The following is a 24113-nucleotide window of genomic DNA, read 5'->3' as shown; positions in this document are numbered from 1 at the left end:
TAGAAGGACCCACAACTAAAATATACAACTACATACTGGGGGGATTTGGGGCGAAATAAGCAGGAAAACAAAAAAAGAAGATTGGCAACAGTTGTTAGCTCAGGTGCCAATCTTTAAACAAAAAAAAGAACTAGGATATACAACTACATACTGGGGGCTTTGGGGAGGGAAAAAAAAGAGGGAGATTGGCAACAGATGTTAGCTCAGGGCCAATCTTCCTCAAAAAGAAATAAAAAGAGTAAGACCTTCTCTGAAAAAAAAAAAAGACTGTTTAAAGAATACAATCCCACTTACAATCACGACAAAAAGAATTAAATGTCTAGGAATAAATTTAACCAAGGAGGTGAAAGACCTATACAATGAAAACTATAAGACATTGAAAGAAATCGATGAAGACAGAAAGAAAAGCAAAGATATTTCAAGCCCATGGATTGGAACAATAAACATAGTTAAAATGTCCATACTACCCAAAACAATCTACAGATTCAATACAATCCCAATCAGAACCCCAAAGACATTCTTCTCAGAAACAAAACAAAGAATCCTAAAATTTATATGGGGCAACAAAAGACCCTGAATAGCTAAAGCAATCCTCAGAAAAAAGAACAAAGCTGGAGGCATCACAATCCCTGACTTCAAAATATACTACAAAGCCATAGTAATCAAAACAACATGGTACTGGTACAAAAACAGACACCCAGATCAATGGAGCAGAATCAGAGCCCAGAAATAAAACCACACATCTATGGACAGCTAATCTTTGACACAGGAGCTAAGAACATACAATGGAGAGGAAAGTCTCTTCAATAAATGGTATTGGGAAACTGGATAGCCACACGCAAAAGAATAAAAGTAGACTATTATCTTCCACCATACACAAAAAGTAGCTCAAAATAGATCGAAGACTTGAAGGTAAGTCCTGAAACCATAAAACTCCTAGAAGAAAATATAGGCAGTACACTCTTTGACATCAGTCTTAGAAGGATCTTTTCAAATACCATGTCTCGGGCAAAGGAAACAAAAGAAAAAATAAACAAGTGGGACTTCATCAGACTAAAGAGCTTCTGCAAGGCAAAGGAAACCAGGATAAAAACAAAAAGACAATCCACCAACTGGAAGAAAATATTTGCAAATCATATATCTGACAAGGGGTTAATCTCCAAAATATATAAAGAACTCACACAACTCAACAACAACAAAAAAACAACTCGATCAAAAAATGGGCAGAGGATATGAACAGACATTTTTCCAAAGAAGATACACAGATGGCCAACAGGCATGTGAAAAGATGCTCAACACCACTGATCATCAGGGAAATCCAAATCAAAACTACACTAAGATAGCACCTTACACCTGTTTAAATGGCTATAATCACTAAGACAAAAATAACAAATGTTGGAGAGGTTGTGGAGGGAACCCTCATACGCTGCTGGTGGGAGTGCAAACTGGTGTAGTCATTATGAAAAACAGTATGGAGGTTTCTCAAAAACCTCAGAATAGAAATATCATGTAATCCAGCCATCCTACTACTGGGTATCTACCCAAACAACTTGAAATCAACAATTTAAAGAGACTTATGTACCCCTATGTTCACGGCAGCATTATTCACAATAGCCAAGGCATGGAAGCAACCCAAGTGCCCATCAACTGATACTGGATAAAGAAGATGTGGTATATTTACACAATGGAATACTACTCAGCCATAAAAAAAGACAAAATCATCCCATTCACAACAACATGGATGGACCTTGAGGGTATTATGTTAAGTGAAATGAACCAGACAGAGAAAGACAAACACCATATGATTTCATTCATATGTGGAAGATAAACTAACATGGACAAAGAGAACAGAGTAGTGGTTACCAGAGGGGAAAGGGGTTGGGGGTAGGCATAAGGGGTAAAGGGGCACATTTATATGGTAACTGACAATAATGTACAAGTGAAATTTAACAATGTTATAAACTATTATGACCTCAATAAAATTTTTTTAAAAAGCGGAGGCAGACATAGCAGAGTTGTGAGGTGATGGACCCCTGAAAGCAATTCATGATGATCTATCTGTGTGGTTCGGGCATAACTCAGGAGCTCAAGGAAGTCAGCGGCTAGCTACAAGAGAATACCTCTGATTCTCTTGTACTTATTGAGCATTTCAGAGACCTAAGCCCAAGCAGATCACCTCCCAGGTAACAAATGAGTCCACAAAAGAAAGAATAAATATGGTTGTGGGGCCACTGTGGGTAATACTTGAGAATTCACGGATATAAAACATGGAGGAGGGATGCACATTAATTCTAATTTGAAATAAGGTGGAATCTGAAAGTTAAAAACCTATAAGTAATGTCAACTTTTAAATATTCTAGACCAATTATCAAGCAGGTTGCAAGTGAGAAACACCAGCAAAGACTGATTTCCACAGATTCACAAAGAACAAGCATACCCACTCACTCCCGCTTCAATGCGACTGCGAATCGTGAGTTCAATGAAGATGCAGAAGGAACACGAACCAAATTCTGGCCACTTGTTTAACAAAGATTAAGTACCTACTTATAAACCAAGCACTGCAGTAGGTGCTAGGGATTCAGGGACAAACAAGGCCTCTGGTCTGAACAAGTCCCTGTTCTCATGGAACCTAGAGAGCGACGGATGGCACAGTGACAGGGTAAACATTCAGAATTATCAGAAACCAACCAACCACTGGAGTATTCACTGTCTTCCACACGGATCTTGACAAACCAGTGAGCATGTATGTGCATGCTAGTGAGCCCTGTGTGTGCACGTGTGTGTGTGCCCGTGTGCACGCTGCATGTGTTCATGTCTCTCTGTGTGCGTGCATGTGTGTTTGTGCGCATTGGTACATGCCCAGAAAGGTTCCGGGCAAAAGCAGAGCGCCAAGCCTCTGGAGAGGAGGGGAACGTCATTTCACCTTCCACACTATTGTTCCAGTGTCTTTACGACAAGCAGGAAGGGTTTGGACAGTTTTAAACCATCATGAATAAGAAAACAGCTGGCTGCTGCCAAGGTACCTGCATGGAGATGGATGGGAGAAGTCAGGGCGTGCAGTCTGGAGCGGCCTCGTGAGTGGTCAGTGCTTGGAGCCATGAGACCTGCTGTACCAAGTAGCCCTTGGCAGAACTGGGAAGTTCCAGGAAGGGCAATCTGACCCATGAAAGAGAAACATCTCTGCCGATAGCATTAACAAGGGCCTGGCTGCCCAGGGCGGTGTGCTTCCTGGGACCACGGGGTCACGCTGGGGCAGGGGGATGCGGGGACGCAGGAAGAAAGGGAGAGATGTGGGGATACGTAAGGTATACACGCTGCATCCCAGGGCATCAGGTGACATGATGGTGACATCAGGGCGGCTGGCCTCCAGACCTCTTCCAGGTAAAAGACGATCCTGTTCTGGGGTGAAACCTTCAGTTGCTGGCTACATGGAAGTTATATATGGCCCAGAGAGAAGACTGAACCTCGCTCCAGACCCTTACTGACCACTCGCCCCACACTGAGCCAGTAACACTGGGTGTTGGCAAGGCCTCCTGGGCTTTCTCGGATCTCACCCCAGAATGCTCCTACCCTTATATTCCTATTATAACTGAGCACAAAATTCAAGAGAATTTATTTACTTGTATTATTTTTCTACAAAGACAATTTGTAATACTAAAGCACAATGCAACACGTGTCTGAATAGACATTCACACAATGTCAGAAGAAGCCCAAGAAAGCTTTAAGAAACCACGGCATGGTTGGCAGAGGTCATTTCAGTGGGGAACTCCTTTCAATTTAAGACCTGTGTGTCTGTCACTTTATGCATGACTAAGAAAACTGTTTATTTTATGTATTTTATGTTTATTTTATGTATTTTAAAAATACATTTTCATGGTGGATTGTTTAAAATATAGTAATAAATGTAACAATATTTTAGAGCCACATAAAAACAAGTAGAAATATTCTCAAAAAAGAGCATACTGAACACGACTCTCTTTCCTTCAAAGTCCAGCTGAATACACACTAAAATGTTTGCTTCCATTCAGAAGTAGAGACTGACTTCCTGGGAATAGTGAAGTGGCGTCCTTGTACGATGAATCCTGTGCAGAGTATCTGTATTCCACCTGCATCAGCACACGCGCACGGACGTCAAAGCACTCCTGAGCAGCCGTGCCTTCCATCTGGTCGCTACTCAGCCTGGTCCTCTCGGCAACACCAGCCATCTTGCACTCTCCCATTTCTACATGGCTTCCTGCAAAAGTAGATGCAGCTTCCTCTGCTCGTTGCCCACTGGGGTCACCCACTCCTGCTTCAGGAACTGGATGTCCACGCCGCCCGAGGCTCTGGCCAGTACCAGGGCCAGGAAGCTGCCGCTGGTCTTCTCCGGTTCACCCATGACAGTCATTGCCACTAGCCTGAAAGGGAGAAGCACACACTGTGTGATTCTGAGTCTCCCAAGTTCAAGGGAAGAGTAAAAAGGAATAAAAACTCTAAAAATTTCAGTAACAGTCAAAATGAAACGTTAGACCAGAAATAAATGTATAAAAATCTAAAGCAACTGTTCTGAAAATGTACTTCCGCATTTAGGAGGTCGCTGGACTGACTGCTTGTGAAGGTCGCTGAGAATGATGTGCTGGAAACCCCTCCCTCGATGTCAGCAGGATAACTCGCGCCTCCTCCCTCCTCAGTTCTGGAAGAAACACCCTCCCTCCTGGGTTCTCAGGCTGAGAGCTCAGCAGTCCACAAACCCTTCCCACATCCCCTGAAACTAGAGCTCGGGAGTCCCCGTGTGAGGGCCCCCAGAATGGAGTACTTGGTGTAGGGGTCTGCAGTATGGGGGGTCCCTGGTGTAGAGGCCCCTGTGTGGGAGTCCTCATGTGTGGGTCTCCAGTGTAAGGTCCTCAGTGTGGGGGTCCTCAGTGTGGAAGTCCCTACATCGGGTCCTCGGTGCCTCATCCTCGGCCCTCCCCACTCCTTCCGAGGTGATCTCATCCACATCTGGGTCCTTGATTAAATGTCAAAACTTACAAACCTATGTCTCCAGCCTACACTACTGCCCTGAGCTCTCCATCCAGCTGGTGAACGGCAATGCTGTCCGCCCCTTAAGTGAACACTGAGAATCCTGGGGCCACCCTGACAGCCCGATCTTGCTCCCTGTGTCCCTTCACCACCCCATTTCTCTGACCAGGTCCCATCTCTGATCTCATCCTCCCCCACCCCCATAGCTGAGAGAGACTCAACACCACACATCCCAGTCCATCAAGCCCTCCTGGCTGCCCAAGGCCACCCCGACCCCAGTGCCCACAACAGCACCTGCAGTTCTGGCCTCTCAGGACAGTCTCCACCCGTCTTTGTCTGGTTCATTTCCTTCTCCTGTAAGACTCAACTTGGCCCCATCACCCCAGAGGCTTTCCCAACCCCCTGACTGTGCCTAATTCGGTCAGAGACCCCTCAGCATCTTGGGAACACATCTATCACACATTTATCACAGCTTTAATCACCAAGAAGGCAGAAACCATGCTTAGCCCACACGAACCTCAGTGCGGCCCTCTCGTCCTCTACAGTGACCAGGGCTCAGCACCAGTGCTGCACAGCAGACAAGACTTGCTGGGACCCACGAATGAAGCAGAACAGAGCAGTGAGCCCCTCGCGAGTGCCAGAGTCTCCACCGTGGCCCCATGAGGGCTAACTGCCCATTGATATTCCGTAAACCCGTCCCCACAACCCAAATGCCCCATCAACTCCCAGACCCCTGTGACGGGAGCAAGCACACCCTCACGGGGACCTGCCAGCACTGCGCTTCCACACCTGCACACACCCAGGCAGAGCCCTGACCCAGCCCTCTGAGGCAGGATAGTCTACACTCGGCTGCAGGCCCTTGCTCTGGAGAACCCACAGCATCATTCAGGCAAGGGGGCAGGTGAGAATTAAGCCCTCATGAGACCACACAAGGAGCCAACCATGAAAACTTACAAGTCATCAGAATTTTCACTAACTACTCGATACTTTAATACTGCTGTTCAATTACTAATGTAAAACAAGGTAAAGCTGAATTGCCACAAACTTGGAAACATGAGTGACAGATGATAAACAAGAAATGTTTCCCCACATTGGGACTGTGACACTGAGCTTGGTGTGCAAGGGATGAAGAGAACATAGTTCACAACTAAACTGTGTCTAAATTTCTAAAAATACCATTAAAGTAGATGTAGAAACACCAGTCAGTACTATGGCCAATTTTTTAATGTCCTTTGGATTTGTGAGCTGGACAGAATCCAAGCATAGAGAGCAGAAAAAAAAACCTGAAGTCGGGTCCAACATCCAGCTGCCACTCCCTCTCTGTCCACCCAAACTGCGCCTGCTCCCTAAGCACGCGCAGCAGGGCCTGCTGCTGACCCGGAGCACGTGGCAGGACCCACTGCTGACCCGGGGCGCGTGCGGCCGCACCTGCCGCAGACGCGGAGTGCGCGGCTGGACCTGCTGCTGACCCGGAGCGCGCAGGGCAGTTGTCATCATGGATTTTAACTTAACTCTGAAACTGGAAAATTCTTCCTTCTATCCACAACTGTTGCCGTTCAAACTCTGTTAGTTTCTTGTTGTTCTGTTTTTCTTTATAGCTGAAGAAAAACAATGGAGCACTTTCTGTGAATATTACTTCTTTAACTTAAACACTGCTGCTAACCACTGAGACAGGAGGTGTCTAGGGAGAAGATGTTCTAGATCATTTCAGAAGCCTTTCCTCTGCTCCCTCTCCCTGAGCAGCTGCCATGCTCTGTGCAGCTTCAGCCCAGCTGCCCTCTCCTGAGATCCGGACACACTGACCCACCACCACCGCCAGGGGCTGCTGCAGCTCTCCACTCCTCTCAGCCACCCCACCTGGCCCCCACTGGCACAGTCCACCCCAAGACCCCAAACTCCTAAGTCTGTGCCCAAACCTCCCCTTCTCAGTAAGACCTTCCTTCTCCTCCCTGTTTAAAATCCCAGCACGTCCTGCCCACATCTGTGACCCCGCACACACCCCACCCCCCGGTTTCACTCCTCCCATCACACATTGTGGGACTTGACTTATTTTGTTTATGACTCATCTCCCACCGAGAGGATGTGAGCCCACTTACTAGTTCACTATTGCACCCCTGCTGCCTGTAGTGGTGCCAAGCGTTTGGTGGGTGCTCAGTACATACCTGTGTTCATACCTGGTCAATTAGTTTACGACAAAGGAGCCAAGAACATACGACGGGGATAGGACAGTCTCTCAATAAAAGCTGCTGGGACAACTGGACAGCCACATGCAAAAGAAGGAAACTGGATCCCTGTCTTACACCATTCACAAAAATTAACTCAAAATGGCTTAAAGACTTGAACATAAGACCTGAAACCATAAAACTGCTAGACAAAAATATAGGTGGTAAGCTCTTTGACATTGGTCTTGGAGATGGTTTTTTGGATCTGACACCAAAAGCAAAGGCAAGAAAAGCAAAAATAAACAAGTGGGACTACACCAAACTAAGAAGCTGCACAGCAAAGGGAACCATCAACAAAACAAAAAGGCAACCTACGGAATGGGAGAAAATATTTGCAAATCATATATCTGATAAGGGGTTAATATCCAGAATATAGTCAGGTGACACATAACAACGGACCACATACACAATGGCGGTCTCATAAGATTAGCACCATACAGCCTGTGTGTGTGGTGGGCTATACCATCGAGGTTTGTGTAAATGCACTCTACGATGTTTGCACAACAACAAAACTGCCTAACGACGCATGTCTCAGAACCTCTCTCCATCACTAAGCAACACATGACTGTACAAAGAATGCACACAACTCAATAGCAAAAAAATCTGATGAAAAAATGTGCAGAGGCCTGAACAGACTTTTTTCCAAAGATGACACACATATGGCCAACAGGTACATGAAAAGGTGCTCAACATCACTAATCATCAGGGAAATACAATCCAAAACCACAAATGAGATACCACCTCACACCTGTTAGGATGGCTATTATCAAAAAGACAAGAGACGACAAGCGTTGGCGAGGATGTGGAGAAAAGGCAACCCTTGTGCCCTGGTGGTGGGAATGCAAACTGGTGCAGCCACTATGGAAAACAGTATGGAGGTTCCTCAATAAACTAAAAACAGAACTACCATATGACGCAGCAATTCTACTTCTGGGTATTTATCTGAAGAAAATGAAAACACTAATTTGAAAAGATACCCGCAGCCCCATGTTCACAGCAGCATTATTTACGACAGTCAAGATATGGAAACAACCTAAGTGTCCATCAATGGAGGAATGGATAAAGAAAATGTCATGTGTGTGTATATATATATATGTATACGTGTGTGTGTGTGTGTGTGTGTATCTATATACACAATAGAATATTACTCAGCCTTAAAAAATAAGGATCCTGCCATTTACAGCAACATGGATGGATCTTGAGAGCATTATGATGGTGAAGTAAGTCAGACAGAAAAAGACAAATACTGTATAATCTCACTCACATGTGGAATCTAGGGGGAAAAAAGACTCATAGAGAAAGTAGATTGGTGGCTGCCAGAGGCAGGGGCTGGGGATGGGCAAAACGGGTGAAGGGGGTCAAAAAGTACAAACTTCTAGTGATAAAATAAGCAAGTCCTGAGGGTGTGATGCACAGTGTGGTGGCTATAGTTAATAACATTGCACTGCGTACTTGAAAGTTGCTGAGACAGCAGATCTTGAAAGTTCTTACCACAAGAAAAAACAATTCTGTAGCTTCACATGGTGATGATGTTAGCTAGACTTACTGTGGTGACCATTTCCCAATACAAATATCGAATCATGATGTTGCACACCTGGAACTAATGTAATATATGTCAATTATACCTCAATAAAAGTAAATACAGAAATATGTTTTATTAAATAGCTGACGAATCTGTGGGAATGAATTGTATGTGCACTGTGTTTATAAGTGAATCAGTCTATATATTGATGTGTCTTTTTCATCATTAGAATAACGTAAGCATACCTAGTACTTGAACTACATAATGCAATTTTCAATTTTTTTCAGATCCTAACAGTATCTCCTCAACAATCTGTCAAACTACTTTCTGTTTTTGATCATTTTTATCCTCCTCTTTCCTTTACAAAAGGGATGTGGGATACAGCTGGGCGGTCCCCCACCCTCCCCAGATTATTACAAATCTTCACAGTAGAAGAATTTACTGACAAGAAATAAAATCTCAAGAAAAGAGATAGATGAATAGACCAAGTGGGGTCAAGAGAGACCTTTCACAATGAAAGCTTTTATAAATATCTCAACTTTCAATTAAATAAGGAATTATTTAAAGTGTACCAATGACAATCCTCACGTCTTACATTCACATGAACGGGTTTCACATTAAACAATATAGAGGCCACAGAGGACTCGTCTGACTGTGATATCACCTTGGGGCAGAGGAATGACCTCAAGGTGGAATTACATGGATTATTAATTCACATGTAGTATCCTTTCTTAGAAACTAGAAAGAATACTTTATTTATCCCTCAGACATACTCTGAATTTTTAAGACTGGTAAACGAACATAACTATGGAGCTTACAAAAGTTCTTTTATTTGTAGAATGATAATGATGAGGAAACAGTTCAGTATGAACCCTTTAATCCACAGACTATTCTGGACTAAATATGAAATAAACACATTTTAAAGTGGTTTTTAAAATATTACTAAAACATATAAATATACAAATATATAAGTAATATTTAAATTTAAATGTAAATAACTACATTTTAAAGTGTAGCAACCTTCTGCATAAATTAAGTAAGAAAGACCATCAAGGATGCTTCTGCAAAAAATTGCCTGTGACAGCTCATCATGGATTCATCAGACTTACCTGTCTGGAGAGACGGGTTGTTTGGCTACGGGACCCAAATCACTTTTAAGGAGGTCCCAAACATAAATACAGGACGCGTCATCCTGGACCAGAAACACAGCAGGCCTTGTCAAGGACCACTGCAGGCTGGTGACCGCCCGGCCACCGGTGCTGTTGTTCCACTGCATGAGCGGGTACTCGGACGTCAGCTGGTATAACCTGATGCTCCCGTCAGAACAGCCGGCCTGGAGGGAAGGGAAACTGTTGATCACGATTCTTTTTATTTTTTACTCAATCTCAGCAGCCAGGAAAATTTTTCAGAGCATTAGCTTTCTTCAATTTGTACAGCAAAAACATTTGGTTTATTTTTTGTTTTCTGGACATAAAATTATAACATTACATCTGTCCTCACAGGTGAGCTCTCACCTCGGAGATTCTGACACACGTTGTACCCTCTTCCCCTCCCTAAAATGACTAATAATCAATGAATTCAGTGAATATATAAATAGGTATTTATTTTTAACAAAGTTGAATATCACTGGTTCAAGCAGAGGCCATTAAGATTGGCTCCAGGGACTGGACCGGTGGCGCATCGGTTAAGTTCACACGTTCCGCTTCTCAGTGGCCTGGGGTTCGCCGGTTTGGATCCCGGGTGCAGACACGGCACCGCTTGGCAAGCCATGCTGTGGCAGGTGTCCCACATATAAAGTAGAGGAAGATGGGCATGGATGTTAGCTCAGGGCCAGTCTTCCTCAGCAAAAAGAGGATTGGCAGTAGTTAGCTCAGGGCTAATCTTCCTCACAAAAAAAAAAAAAGACTGGCTCCATGGAAATAAATAAGCCACATTTTTAAAAAAATCAGATACATTTGCATCAATAATGTGGCTATATATTCCCCTGACATTCAAATTTCCATAAAACAAAACTTCGCTGGTTTAGTAAAATTTTTAGCTTAGAAAGAGAAGCTTAATTCCTTTTTACTTAATGTTTTACTGTCCCACACTCAAAAAAAGCAGAAGCATGAGTAAGCAATCATGAGACATTCCGGTGTTCTAGGAGTGAGGAAATACACACATTGTGGAAAACGGGAGCCAGGTTCCCCACTGTTGGGGTGAGCACAGGAAACCCTGAGTGAGCCTGGAACTAGAGATGTGGGTGTGAGTGCCTCGTTTACGATACGCAGACAGAGATCAAAGTGGGTATCGACGTTGTGTCCTGCATAGTGAGCACTTCTTACTGTCCAGATCTTGGTTTCTAGATATTTTTCTCCTAACAGGAGCCAAGACTCCTTGGAGAAATGGCTGATTCCGAACTTACTGTACCGGAAAGCAAAGAAGGGCTCAAAGAATGATGTCAGAAGTACACCGGAACCCCTCGAGGGACGCCCCTGGGATAAGCTAAGCAGCAGTATACAAAGGCAGTGAGAGGATGGAGTAAAAAGCCATGTGTGCCCATTTATGGAAGAACCATGTACATACATGCCACACAGCAGAGAAAGCAGTTTTCCCTCCAGTGGACAGCCAACCAGTAAACGGAGAGTTAGCAACGGGATTGGAAAACCGCCATCTGACAGATGCAGGCCAGAATCACAACGGACATCAGGCCCAGCAGGAGAGAATCGGGGGGCAGCAGGATACTGCCAGCATCCACTTATCTCCCCACAAGATCCTCGTTAACCAGAAAGGGAGACATGGTGACAGTGGAGGAAGCAGCTGACACAGGTCAGAGTGTAAAGCCTGAGGCTAACAGTGGGGAAATCTCACACAAACTCAAACTGAGCAGCATGCCATGCCCCTCAAAGGTGCCAAGGTCATAAGAGATGGGGAAACTGTCCCAGATCAAAAGAGCCTGAAGAGACACAATAACTGAATCAGACACCTGACCTGGGATGCTATTTTGCTAATAAAGGACATGACTGGGATAATCATGACATTTCAATCAGATCCACAGATGAGGTAACAGGACAGTATCAGCATTAACTTCCTGACCATTACTACTGACTGTGGTTACAGAAGAATGATCCTATTGTAGGAAACTGACATTCAACTGTTTAGGGATGGAGTATCAGGTCGGCAACTTGCTCCCAGACGGTTAAAGAAGGTAAATCTCCACGCAGCGGGGAGAGCATGGAGCCACAGGTAAACATGTGACGTGTGGGGACCCGCGAGAGAGCAAGCAGGAACCTTTTGTGCTCTTCTTGTAACTTGTCAGTGAGCCTGAAATTATGTCGAAAGAAACAGCTTCAAGAAGATCCTTTCAATAGCCAGTGGGATGATCTGCACTGACTGCACAAAAGGACCTTCAGAAACCGTGCAGCAACAAGTGGTGCCAAAGTGCACCAGCAAGTGACACCTCTGAAAGACCCCAGAGACCCTGCAAGGTGCTGCCTGAATAGAACAGACGTTCTTACCAGGAACATTGGCTCTCCAAACGGTGAAAAGTCAATCACGTTCACCTTTACTGGTCTCATACCATGTTGCTGGGGTTTGAACAACTTGGGAGATACTCTCAAGTCTTGTCTGGTACCATGGCTGATGAGACCCTGGTAAGAAGATGACAATGGTGACCAAGAAAAGCATTAGGTACAAGTTGGATAAAGCTATTATTCCTGAAACAATCTAAACAACATTATAGTAAAAGCAAACAGTAAGTTAATCTTTAATGAAGATATTTATCAAGCAACTCCAAGAAAGAAGAGTTACAGAATGAAATTTAAAATATTACTCACTATGTCTGTGCCAACAATAAAGTGATTAGGATCTGAAGGCAGAAATTTAATATTCAGTGTTTGTGTGGTCCCCCAAAATTCATAACCTTTATGGGAAAGGCTGCAAAGAAAAAAATCAAAAAGATGAAGAGATAGATAGCTTTGAAACTGTAAGGATAATGATAATCCTTAACACACTTACCACTTATCATGTGTCATTAGATATGTGATAGGCCACTCTGTGTCCCATCTCTTGTTCTTTGTTACTGGGCTCTTGATAATTTCTTCAGTTCTATCCTCCCATTCACTAATTTTTTCTATAGTTATATCTAATCTGCTACTTAACCATTTGCTAACTTTTAAATTTCAGAAATAAGAGTTTCATTTCTAAAAATGTCTTTTTATTTGTTTTATTTTATTTTTTCTCCCTAAGGCCCCAATACATAGTTGTATATCCTAGTTGTAGGTCATTCTAGCTTTTCTATGTGGGATGCTGCCACATCATGGCTTGATGAGCAGTGCTAGGTCCGCGTCCAGGATCCAAACCAGCGAACCCCAGGCCACCAAAGTGGAGGTCACAAACTTAACCACTCAGCCACGGGGCTGGCCCATAGAAATGTCTTTTAGATTGTACAATTATCTCGACTTGTTGGTGTGCTAATCCTATTCATTGCACATGGGGGATGTCTCCTCATGCTTGTAGTTTTGTAATTTTCCCGTAAAGCACTTCTTCCTGGGTGAACACTGTGAGTCCAGCACGTGGAAGTATTCTACCCACAGGTAGTTGTCCTTGTGCCTTCACGGCAGCTGCTGTGGGGCCACTGGTCTGGGACCCTGATGCTAACTTCTCAGCTTGCAGATCCCAGACCATACACAGAGCTGGGGATTTCTAGTCTTCCACACTCCCCTGTCTTCCATGGGCTGGGGTGGAGCTTTCTGAGTTTCTCTCTCACTGAAGGGGCAGTGAGTTCCAGAGTCCTTTGCAGGGTCTCAGTTCCAGGTCCCCACCTCAGATAAGCCCATTGTATCACTGGTCCTGCACAGAATGAGCCCGGCACAGCCGTGGAGGTCCATGACAGCCGGGCCCAATAGCCCAACCTCCACACCATGCAGAAGCTTGCACACTGACTTCAAGTTCCATCCCTGTTGTGGTATTTTCCTCTCCTTCATTTTAAAAACTCTATTTAGTTTATTGCTGGTTTTTTACCTTACACAGTGTATCTATTTGTAGCAGGAAAGGGCCCACGGCTGCTCCTTCTGCCACGTTGCCCTAGTCAGAAGTCAGGAACCTGGCCACTCTCTTCTCACACTCACATTCAGGACTGCAGATGTCACTTATCAGCTGAGGGCTCCCAAATCTGTTCCTCCAGCTGAGATCCCTGCTGTGGAGCCAACAGCTTCCTGGTCATCTCTACGAGCACCACAAGCTTGGCCCACCCTAGGCTGACCAGATCTGGCCCCTCCCACTCCCCATAACCCTCTCCTTCCCTCCTATTTCTCATTTTGTGCACAGTACCCAGTAATAGGGGCAGGCTCCTCCCTCCCATTGTTCCTAGAGCCAGTCAGTCACCAGCTTCTTCCAATTCCATCCTCTAACTGAAACCTACCCTCCATATCCACACTAGTCAACTTGGCTCAGACCCTCATCTTCCAGATTGATCCCTGCAACAGCCTCCCAACCGGTCTCCCTGACTCCAGCCTCCCCTCGTCTGTTCCAACCTTACAGTGCAGCCAAGTTGATCTTTCTAAATCATAAATAAGACAAGCCACTCCCTGCCTTAAAATCCTGTAATGGCTCCCTATCACCCTCAAGAGAATCGTCTAAACCATCCAGCACAGCAAACAGTCTTGGGGTCTGGCCGCCGACTCGCTGTGATCTCTCGCCACAGCAAACCTACTGGCAGTTTCCTAAATGCATCTTCATTCTTCTAGGCCCCCATGTGCTGCTCCATCTGACTAGAGCACGCTCCTTGTCTAGCTCCCATCTTAGCTGTCACCTCTCCAAGCAGTCGCCATTTCACTCCATCCTTCAGTCTGTCCCCTGCTCTGACCTCCCAAGTGCCATGTGCATGCCCCAACAGAGCACTTCACATGCGTGTCATAACCACTGTGAATAAGGACATGCCGCCAGGTCCCCCCACAGAGGAGGGCTTGTTCCCCAGCTGCCAGGGATGCTCCACCCAAGTCACATGCTCTCCAGGGATGCCCATGCTCAATAACTGATGGGAGAAGAGAGCATGAGGGCCTGGCAATGTCACCTATGGAAATCTGTTCCAGCTCAGAGCTCCCAAGGCTGGGCAGCTGTCCTGGGGCCACATCACAGCTCACAGTTCAAGTCCTCCTTGCAGCCCAGGTCTGCTGCCTCTCCCCCTTTCCCAGGCACTGATCCCAAGGGATCAAAACTTCCTCCCACTTGGGGCCAGCCCTGTGGCTGAGTGGTTAAGTTCATACGCTCCGCTTTCGCAGCCCAGGGTTTCACCAGTTCAGATCCTGGGCGCGGACATGGCACCGCTCATCAAGCCACGCTGAGGCGGCATCCCACATGCCACAACTAGAAGGACCCACAACTAAAATTATATAGAACTATGTACCAGGGGGGCTTTGGGGAGAAGAAGGAAAAATAAAATCTTTTAAAAAAACTTCCTCCCTCTAAACTCCACTCCTCTGACATGCAGGGATCCTGAGAGGTGAGAGGCCATGCCACAGAGCCTGGTACACAGGACACACTCAGCAGAGCTGAATGAAGTCCAAACGGCTGTTTATTGCATACAAGTCTAGAGGGGACAGTGCTGGGAACCTGGGGGAAACTCGCCATCAGCTGCACGGGTCTCCACTAGCCCAGGAATCGCCCATGTGCATGAAGGACCAGGGGGTCTGTGGCCAGCCTAGGAATCACCTGTGGTTGGCTCTGCAATGTATTAGATGATGTTTTTAAACATAACTGATTCCTCATCATAATTATATTTAAATAAACTGAAGGTGATTTGCAATCTTGAAGCATGTATGAATTCATTAATACAACCCAGAAGTATTCTGTCTGATGATGAGGAATCAAGCTAACATGAAAATTTTGTCAAGAGTAAATCTCATGCTGACATTTAGCCCAACTGTAGTAAATGACAAGAAAAGACATCTTTGGGAAATAAATTAACATGGAACATATAAGTACCACAAACAATATTTGTACATTTAATAAGAATTTTTATGTCATATTAAGTTATATGAGTAAAAGCAGAAATCAAAATTTCTGAATAAAACTTTCATATTAGTATTTCTGATTCCTCACCCCTATGTTCATCACAGCATTATTCACAATAGCTGAGACTTGAAAGCAGCCTAGGTGCCATCAAGGGACTAATGGACTAAAAAAATGTGGTATTATAGACACAATGGAATACTACTCAGCCATAAGAAATGATGAAATCCAGCCATCTGTGACAATATGGATGGACCTTGAGGGTATTCTGCTGAGTGAAATAAGTCAGAGGGAGAAAGTCAAATACTGTATGATCTCACTCATAAGTAGAAGATAAAAATGACAAACAAGCACAGCAACAGAGATTGGATTGGTGGCTACCAGAGGGGGAGGAGGGAGGGAGGAGGGCGACAGGGGCGATCAGGCGCGTGTGTGGTGATGGATTGTAGACAGTCTCTGGGTGTGAACATGGTGGAATCTAGACACAAATCAAAATATATAACGACGTACACCTGAAATTTACATAATGTTATAAACCGGTTACGGCAATAAAAAAAACTCTGGTTCCTGAAATTTATCTATAGAAGTTTAACTTCAGGGTTGTACTAAAATTGGATGAAAAATAGCCAAATAGTACCAATTTATATGATAGGAAATACCTTAATTGAAGAAAAAATGTTAGCTCTCTACCTGGCGATTGTATTTATCACACAGACTCATCAATAACAAACTAGTCAGCAAATACACTATTTAGCAAACACACAACGTGAGAAGCTGGATTTCTTCAACATAAGCCTGACGATGCACTGACTGTAGACGCAGTGACCTAATGTGACTTCCTTCTGTGGGAAACAGGTCTTTATCAGAAAAGGGGAACTGTTGTAGCTCAAAGTGGCGCACTCTTACCTGTCACTCAGCTGAATCACAGCACTATGCACTAATTTTATCCTCCCTCCAGGTATTAAACCTAAAAACAGAGAAACCAGAAATAAATGCACCTCTTAATACAAGTTAAACCAAAATCCAATTACAGTTGCCTGGAAATTATTTTTCATTGCTTACATCTCTGTGTTAGGAAATAATATCTAAACATAGCTAGACAAAGCATGTTGCCAATGCAGCGAGGTTCCTGTAACTGCCTTAGGATAGGACTCAAAACCCTGCAGTTCAGAGCCTTACGGGAAAAGCACTGGTGGAATCAAGATCCAGAAGCTTTCAGATTTTCAAATTGGATAAAATAAGGGCAGAACGCTAAGCAAAACAATCAGTATTTAACACCTCTTAGGCTCCAACAGAAACACTGTGTGTAAACATCCACTGGTGTCTCGGCTCCCTGGAACACTCGGGGCCTCCTCCTCAGACTGTGGAGATGCGGAGTCCTCCCTCCTCGCTGCGGAATGCACAGCAGACTGCACGCGCTCCTCAGCAGATGGTCACTTCTTACCGCTCCTCAACATCTCTCCCAACTTCTCTCAACCAACGAGCTACGATTCCTCCCCGGACTTCCCAAATTTATGGCCATATTTCTGACATCTCGGCCTTTCACTGGCTTTGTCAACATCACCTTCTTTTTTGTAATTACTACAAAGGAGGGAGATAGAGATTTGCATACATTGAAATCCAAATTCTGGGCAAGGTACCGCCCAGAACCTTGGGAGTAGTTGAATTAAAAGTACATAAATAAATTCAACTTGCAATTGGAAAGGACGACCATAATTACACAGCACGGGACTCGTCACGGTTATAAATCTGATGCGAGAAGGTCCAATGCTGCTATTCACAGATCTGAAACTGCCCTCCATCTCCCCAGCATGCCGCTTGCCCGGAAGAACTCCAGTGCTGACAGTCTTGGCCCAGCTGTCACCTCCCTGGGACATCTCACCTGACTGGGCCCTCAGCCCTTGAGAAGCCTTCTTCTGGTCTAGCAGTGACATTATCAATGCTCGTGGCCTGACACGTGGCTGTGTCTGGCTCCCCAGGAGCCCACACTCCCTGGGCATACCCATATGCTCTTGGGCTTGTTTCCCTGGAACCCAGGACGGCACCTAGCTTGTTCAGAGAACACTTCACCAATGAATGAAGGAAAGACCCTGCTGATCAGTTCTAACCACAGTCTGAATTCTCCAACCAGCCACTAATCTAAGGCACACACAGCAGAGCTTGCAACCAACCCAGACTCTCCTGAGGGCATTTAATGCCCAGAGCTCTTCCAGCACTGCTTGCTGGTGTGAATGTCATCCCTTCTTTTCCTTAAGGCAAAGTTGGAGCACGGTCAGAGTTTGGGTAAGTGGTTCTATAAATAAAGGGTGTTTTTATACAGCAACTTTAACAATGAAATACACAATGTCCTATAACATCCGTTGTGTGACTATCCCATACACACTACAAACTATTTTTATGCAAAATGACTTTGTCTCCACAAGCAGATTATGAATGAACTATGGGCAGAGACTCTTTAATTCCTACCACCATCCATAATTCCTAAAGAACACCTTGGTCATGGCACAAGTGGGGAGCACAGCCAGCCTCAGGATCAGTCTCAAATGGTGACATTCTTGGGTGTGGAGCATAAGCCTGAATGAGGGCAGAGTCAGCTCGAAGACTGACTGTGCATCCTGCCCTGTCATTGATCCACATCGAGGAGGGGACCGTGCACCCTCCCAGGCCACGTCCTGTTCTAACCTTCTGAGATTCTAGGGGCAATGCAGAAGTCTCCAACACAGACACACAGAGTACAAATGCTTCATAATAAGCACACGCTATATGAAGAAAATACTGAAAAAATGGTTACTCCACCTCAAAAATGGTTACCAGTGGAATCAGTGAAACGACTCACTCTTGCTTTATTAAAGTCGGAGTCCACAGTAACTTTCAAGTAATATCACTGACATTTCACTGCAACACACAGTATTTGCTCCGCTGATACAAAATGCCCCTTCTCTAATTTCTAGAAGACGGCAATAAGTCAGTGTCACTCCAGTCCCACTTTTTACTGATCTACACAGAACATACCAGACACAAAAGGGTGAAGGGGGCTGTCCTAGAACATGAGTAGTGGGAGCAAAAATGGGAACCCAGACCTCATGAAGCAGCAGATGGATTGCTCCACGATCACTGAGTCCTCTCTGAAACTGAAACCACGCTGTACAGCATCAACACAGCCAACGGCTACAGGTAATTCAGTCACTTCCGCTCCCCAGACACCAGACCCCGGTGCCCTTTGCCAACATTATTCCAAGAACTTTGGGAGTCAAAGCAGTGAACGATGTGCCAAAACACAAGGGACAAAAGCCCACCTGAGCAGAGTCCAGGACCTAGACACTGAGCGCAGGAAAAGGGACATCCTGAGCTCACGTCCCTCACAGGATGGAGACACAGTGGAAAAGGCATGACCCAAGCTCACGTCCCTCACAGGACAGAGACACACCGGAAGAGGCACGACCCGACCTCACGTCCCTCACAGAACAGAGACACACTGGAAGAGGCCTGTGCTGAGCTGTCGTTCCTCACAGGACAGAGACACAGAGTTATAAACCCAGCATATGAGAGCTTAGTGAAATGAAAACGTTCAGTCAACTAGAGTAGCACATACTCACTCTGACCAAGGTGCTTGTTCCATGGTCAATAAGGTTATATAATAACCAACTGTAATATTTTTCTCAGGTAGTTAATTACTTATTTTTTCCATGCAGTTATTGGTTTCTTTAAACTCTATTCATTTTACCAAACCTCGACTAAAATTAAGTTTTTATTTAATAGTTACCTAAATCACTTATTGAACCTGCAATGTCTGCCTTTGGTAATTCAACAACCACCTAGAAACAGAATATTGAAAATGAATATTAATCAGTATAATTATGAAACAATCTAAGCATCTGTAGCTCTTATTGAGACAGCATACTATATTAGGCGCTAAGAATGTCACTGCTCCAGAAAAAAGACCACACCTTAACTTCAGAATCCATATTTTATTTTGTTTTGCTGAGGAAAATTCGGCATGAGCTAACATCTGTTGCCAATCTCCTTCTATTTTTTTTGGATGTGAGCCGCCACGGCATGGCCACTGATGAGTGGTGTAGGTCCACACCTGGGAACCGAACCCAGGCCGCTGAAGTGGAGCATGCTGAATTTAACCACTAGGCCCCGGGGCTGGCCCCAGAACCCATATTTTAAATAGTAACGATCCCTTTCTTACTGTGTCTCATTTCTCTCCACTCAGGGACTTACCAACAGCCTCAGCACAACCTCTAAAGCACATGCTCCTGATCCCATCCTCTGGCCCTGACTCTGCTGCAGTTCTCATTCCTCATTCCCACAGGAATTCCTGCAGGGGATTCCCAGTAGACCCAGCCTTGCCCTTGGTTTTCCAGTCTTAGCTCAGCCTGTTGTTGTCCCCCCAGTCTTCGTGCCCCAGACCAGGCACAAACAGTAGGGCAGAGAGCCTATGCATTCAGTCAGCGCAGCCCCATGAGCCCAGGCACGTCTTACTCACCCACATGTTGAGAACCCCACTCTGGTCCAAGGAAGCAATGTGGAATGACAAACCTGACATTTCTAAGGAAAACAGAAACAGAAGAAACGGCCTGTAAACAAGGAAACTACAGTTCATAACTAGATTTAAGGACTTTAAGGAAGTGAAGGATCATGTACCTTCCTGAGTAGAAAAGGGTGAAAGAACAAAACTCTGTTTTTTGTAGACAGACGCTGAGATGGGCTCTATTGCTTGAAGAGGACTGCGGTGGTTCACTGACGTAAGGACACCATCTAGGATTTACAGCACACAGTACCACATGTAAGCACAAGTCACAGAAATACAGTTAACGCTATGCAGGCACAAACATGGGTGCTTCTGGGACACATCCTCCGAACATGGGCCACAGACAAAATGATACGTGACCACTGCTTTCACATTACCATGAAACGGAGACCACAGACCTCCAAGCACCAATTCTGACGAGCTGCCACATCTCTGTGAGTCTACAGGCAGGAGGGTGGGAAGGAGGGTCAGGCTCTCCACGGTAAGAGAGAGTCCCAAAGACAGAACGGAGGCCAGACCAAAGCGCCCTTGGAGAGAAAATCTAACTCCCAGGGCAGGACCCTGGTGGCCCATTCACCAGCTCCAGGCATAGACAGGGCTGGGAGGTGAAGCAGGATGGAGGGGAACACTGACAACAGCACTGCTTCTGGAGGAGGAGGGGCACACAGACAGAGCAGCACAGGGAGCAGGGAGTGAGGGGAGACTCGGGAGAGGACAGATCCACCAGCCCCAACCACCCACCACCCAGAGCAACAGGACCATCAGAGAAATGACACTTCACAAACTAGTAGAGCAATATCCACCTACAAAACGGCCAGGAGTAGAAAAAAATCAGACAAATTCCATACAAAGCTACTGTAAGAAAAAACAGAAAATGCAAATCAAAGCATTTAAGCTGATGAAAATTCTCCCCCCAAAAAACAAGCTCGAAACAGAAGACCAAAGTTCACCACTCCAGACTGCATCCCATGTCCTCGAAAGCATTAGGAAAGGTATTTAAAGCAAGCAAACAAACAAAACACCCAGAATCAGAAACCCACAACAGAAATGGATAGAAAAACGGCAAGAAATAAAACAAGAGTTGGAGTTGAACTCAGGAAAGAAAATGAAGAAAAAGACAAAACTGTCTCAGAAACGAATAAACAACAGGGTTCAGACCCAGAGAGGCTGAAGGGGCCTCGCCCTGGCAGAGGTTGCTCTCCTGACTTGGGGGTTTCCAGCACAAGCTCCACGGTTCTCTCACCACTGGGAGCTCACTGGAAACTGTAGGTTTTAGTGACAATACTTAGATGGCAAAAGAAAATGAAGGAACTATTTTAATGGAGTAATTTATTTGATAAAGAGTTTAAAAACTTGAGCGTTTTAGTGTTTTGAACATGGTAGTGAATTCAAAGGCTAATTAGTAACATCAGAAGCATTAGAAAATGTGCATCTTTATTTTTTTTTTTTAAAGCTTGGCACCTGAGCTAACAACTTGCCAATCTTTCTTTTTTTTTTTTCTGCTTTATCTCCCCAAACTCCCCCGTACATAGTTGTATATCTTAGTTGTAGGTCCTTCTAGTTGTGGTATGTGGGATGCTGCCTCAACATGACCTGACGAGTGGTGCCATATCTGCGCCCAGGATCTGAACCCTGGGCCGCCACAGCGGAGCATGCAAACTTAACCACTCAGCCACGGGGCCGGCCCCAGAAAATGCACATCTTTAAAAGACATCTTTTCTAACAACATCAAACCCATAAGGTACCTATAAACTCAAACATTCTCGATAGCGGCAATATCATCCGCAAAGGGGCAAAAATTAGTTGTTGAGGGACAAAAAAAATTGCTGTTTTAATGTATAAAACACAGGTATAGTACTAAAGAGATGGACAATATATATGTGGTATTAACATTTCACGAAGGGGTGATTAGGAAACAAAAGTTTAAAAGTACTATTTGGTTAAGAGAATGAAGAGACAAGCCATAAATGGGGAGAAAATATGCAAAACACTCATCTGATAAAGGACTGTTATCCAAAATACACAAAGAACTCTTAAAACTCAAGAATAAGCAAGAACAAATCAACTTAAAAATGTGCAAAAGACCTGAACCTCACCAAAGAAGACAAACGGCAAATAAGCCTATAAAAAGATGCTCCATATTCTCATGTAGTCAGAGAGATGCAAATTGAAACCAGAATGACAGAGCACTACACATCTATCAGAATGGCTAAAAAGCTGACGTGTGATACACATGCTGGTGAGGATGGAGAGCACCAGGAACTCACAATTGCTGAGAATGCAAAGTGGTGCCACCACTTTGATACAGGCCCTTGAGGCAGGCTCTATTCATAATCGCCAACAACTGGAATTAACCAGTGTCCACCGACTGGTGGGTGAAGACACAAACCTAGTCCACACAGCGGAATACTGCTCCGCAGAGGGAGAGTGAGCCGCTGACACACACAACAACACAGATGAACTGCAAATGCATAAGGCAAGTGAAAGAAGCCAGACTCAAAGGTTCCACATTCTGCATGACTCCACTTATCTGACATCTGGAAAAGGTAAAACTACAGAGACAGAAGACCCATCCATGGCCAGTGGGAAAGGGGAGACACAAAACCAAGCATGGGCAGGACAGGAAGACAGAGTGACAGTCGGTTCTGAGTGCAGACCCTGGACAAGTCTCCTCTCCCTGAGCAGCGGGGATGCATATCCATGAAGCACTGAGAGGAAGCCCCAGAACACCAAGTGCCCACCAGGGGGCAGAGCAGGAGGCTGAGGCTGCAGGTGCAGTTGTGGTGGTGATTGTGATTGTGGATGTTGTGGTTGCACTTGTGATTGTGGCTGGGGTGGTTGTGACTGCTGTTGTTGTAGATGTGGTGGTGGTTGTGGTTGCAGTTGTGACTGTTGTAGTTGTGATTGTGGTGGTGATTGTGATTGTGGATGCTGTGGTTGCATCTGTGATTGTGGCTGTGGTGGCTGTGGTGGTGGCTGTGGTTGCAGTTGTGATGGTTGTAGCTGTGGTTGTGGCGGTTGTGGTTGCGACTGGAGCCGCATGGCACGAAGTATTCACGTGAGTCTAACTAAGGATACTGGCAGGTCCAGTTGTTCTGGTTCCTTTTGTCCCCCAAGAGGAGACTAACTTTCCTTCTATTTCACACATTAGTGGAATTAACTAAGCCACAGGAGTGGACACATACCAATTTGCCATAAGCAAATTTAAAACTAAAAGTTATCTCATTGAGGATTTGGAATCCACAAATTTACCAAGACAGAACATTCCAGTCAATGTGGGCCACTGACTGTGCATCACCTGGATGGAATTTTGCTTTTTCTATTATCAATCGCCCCTTTGCTCATAGGTCAGACTCCATCCTCTAAGGTAATCTGAATGACGTTCCTGAAATCTGTCATGGCTTTTCTAGAGACATCTGATCGGCAGGCAGGTGTCACTGACCAGTAGAAAATGTTGATGTCCTGAACGTCCAGAAGCAGTCACTCAGCTTCACATACTGATGTATCCGAGAGTCTTCTCGTAGATCCCACAAGACGACTGAGCCGTGCATTGTTCCAGCAAATAGCAAGAAGGCTTTAAAAGGGCTAAAGCAGCAACACGTGACCTAAAAGGGCACACACAGAAAGCTGGAGACTGAAAACACGAGCCATGTTCACAGAGGCATGGCCCTCTCCGTTCCCCACAGGCTCAAGAACCTTCCACCTGGAAGCTGTGGGACACAGTCCGCAGGATGTGGCTGAGCATCAGCCTTCTCAAGTGGAAAGCAGGGATGACGAGCCGACCCTGCAGCACTGGTCACAGACACAGGAGCCTTGCACACAGCCGGGGACACAAGGTGTG

The 24113-nt window shown here is 45.1% G+C and overlaps 1 protein-coding gene across 10 annotated transcripts in view; it reads right to left on the bottom strand.

Annotated features, from left to right (window-relative positions):
• Positions 1 to 3603: 3603 nt before the first annotated feature.
• DYNC2I1 (dynein 2 intermediate chain 1) overlaps positions 3604 to 24113 on the bottom strand; it is a 74397-nt gene continuing 53887 nt past the window's right edge. For all 10 annotated transcript variants that reach the window (XM_014830486.3, XM_070516943.1, XM_070516962.1 and 7 more), the window contains 9 exons: positions 23715 to 23877; positions 20386 to 20499; positions 20228 to 20289; positions 19499 to 19550; positions 16642 to 16702; positions 12561 to 12660; positions 12243 to 12374; positions 9855 to 10078; positions 3604 to 4397 (listed from right to left, as the gene is read on the bottom strand). In XM_014830486.3, the coding sequence (XP_014685972.1) occupies positions 4223 to 4397; positions 9855 to 10078; positions 12243 to 12374; positions 12561 to 12660; positions 16642 to 16702; positions 19499 to 19550; positions 20228 to 20289; positions 20386 to 20499; positions 23715 to 23877 (1083 nt within the window). In that variant the 3' untranslated portion in view covers positions 3604 to 4222. The remainder of the gene's footprint in view (positions 4398 to 9854; positions 10079 to 12242; positions 12375 to 12560; positions 12661 to 16641; positions 16703 to 19498; positions 19551 to 20227; positions 20290 to 20385; positions 20500 to 23714; positions 23878 to 24113) is intronic.

The sequence above is a fragment of the Equus asinus genome, chromosome 1 (genome assembly GCF_041296235.1).
Source record: "Equus asinus isolate D_3611 breed Donkey chromosome 1, EquAss-T2T_v2, whole genome shotgun sequence".
NCBI lineage: Eukaryota > Metazoa > Chordata > Mammalia > Perissodactyla > Equidae > Equus > Equus asinus.
The sequence above is the reverse complement of the archived record's forward strand: the minus strand, read 5'-3'. Positions and strand labels throughout refer to the sequence as shown.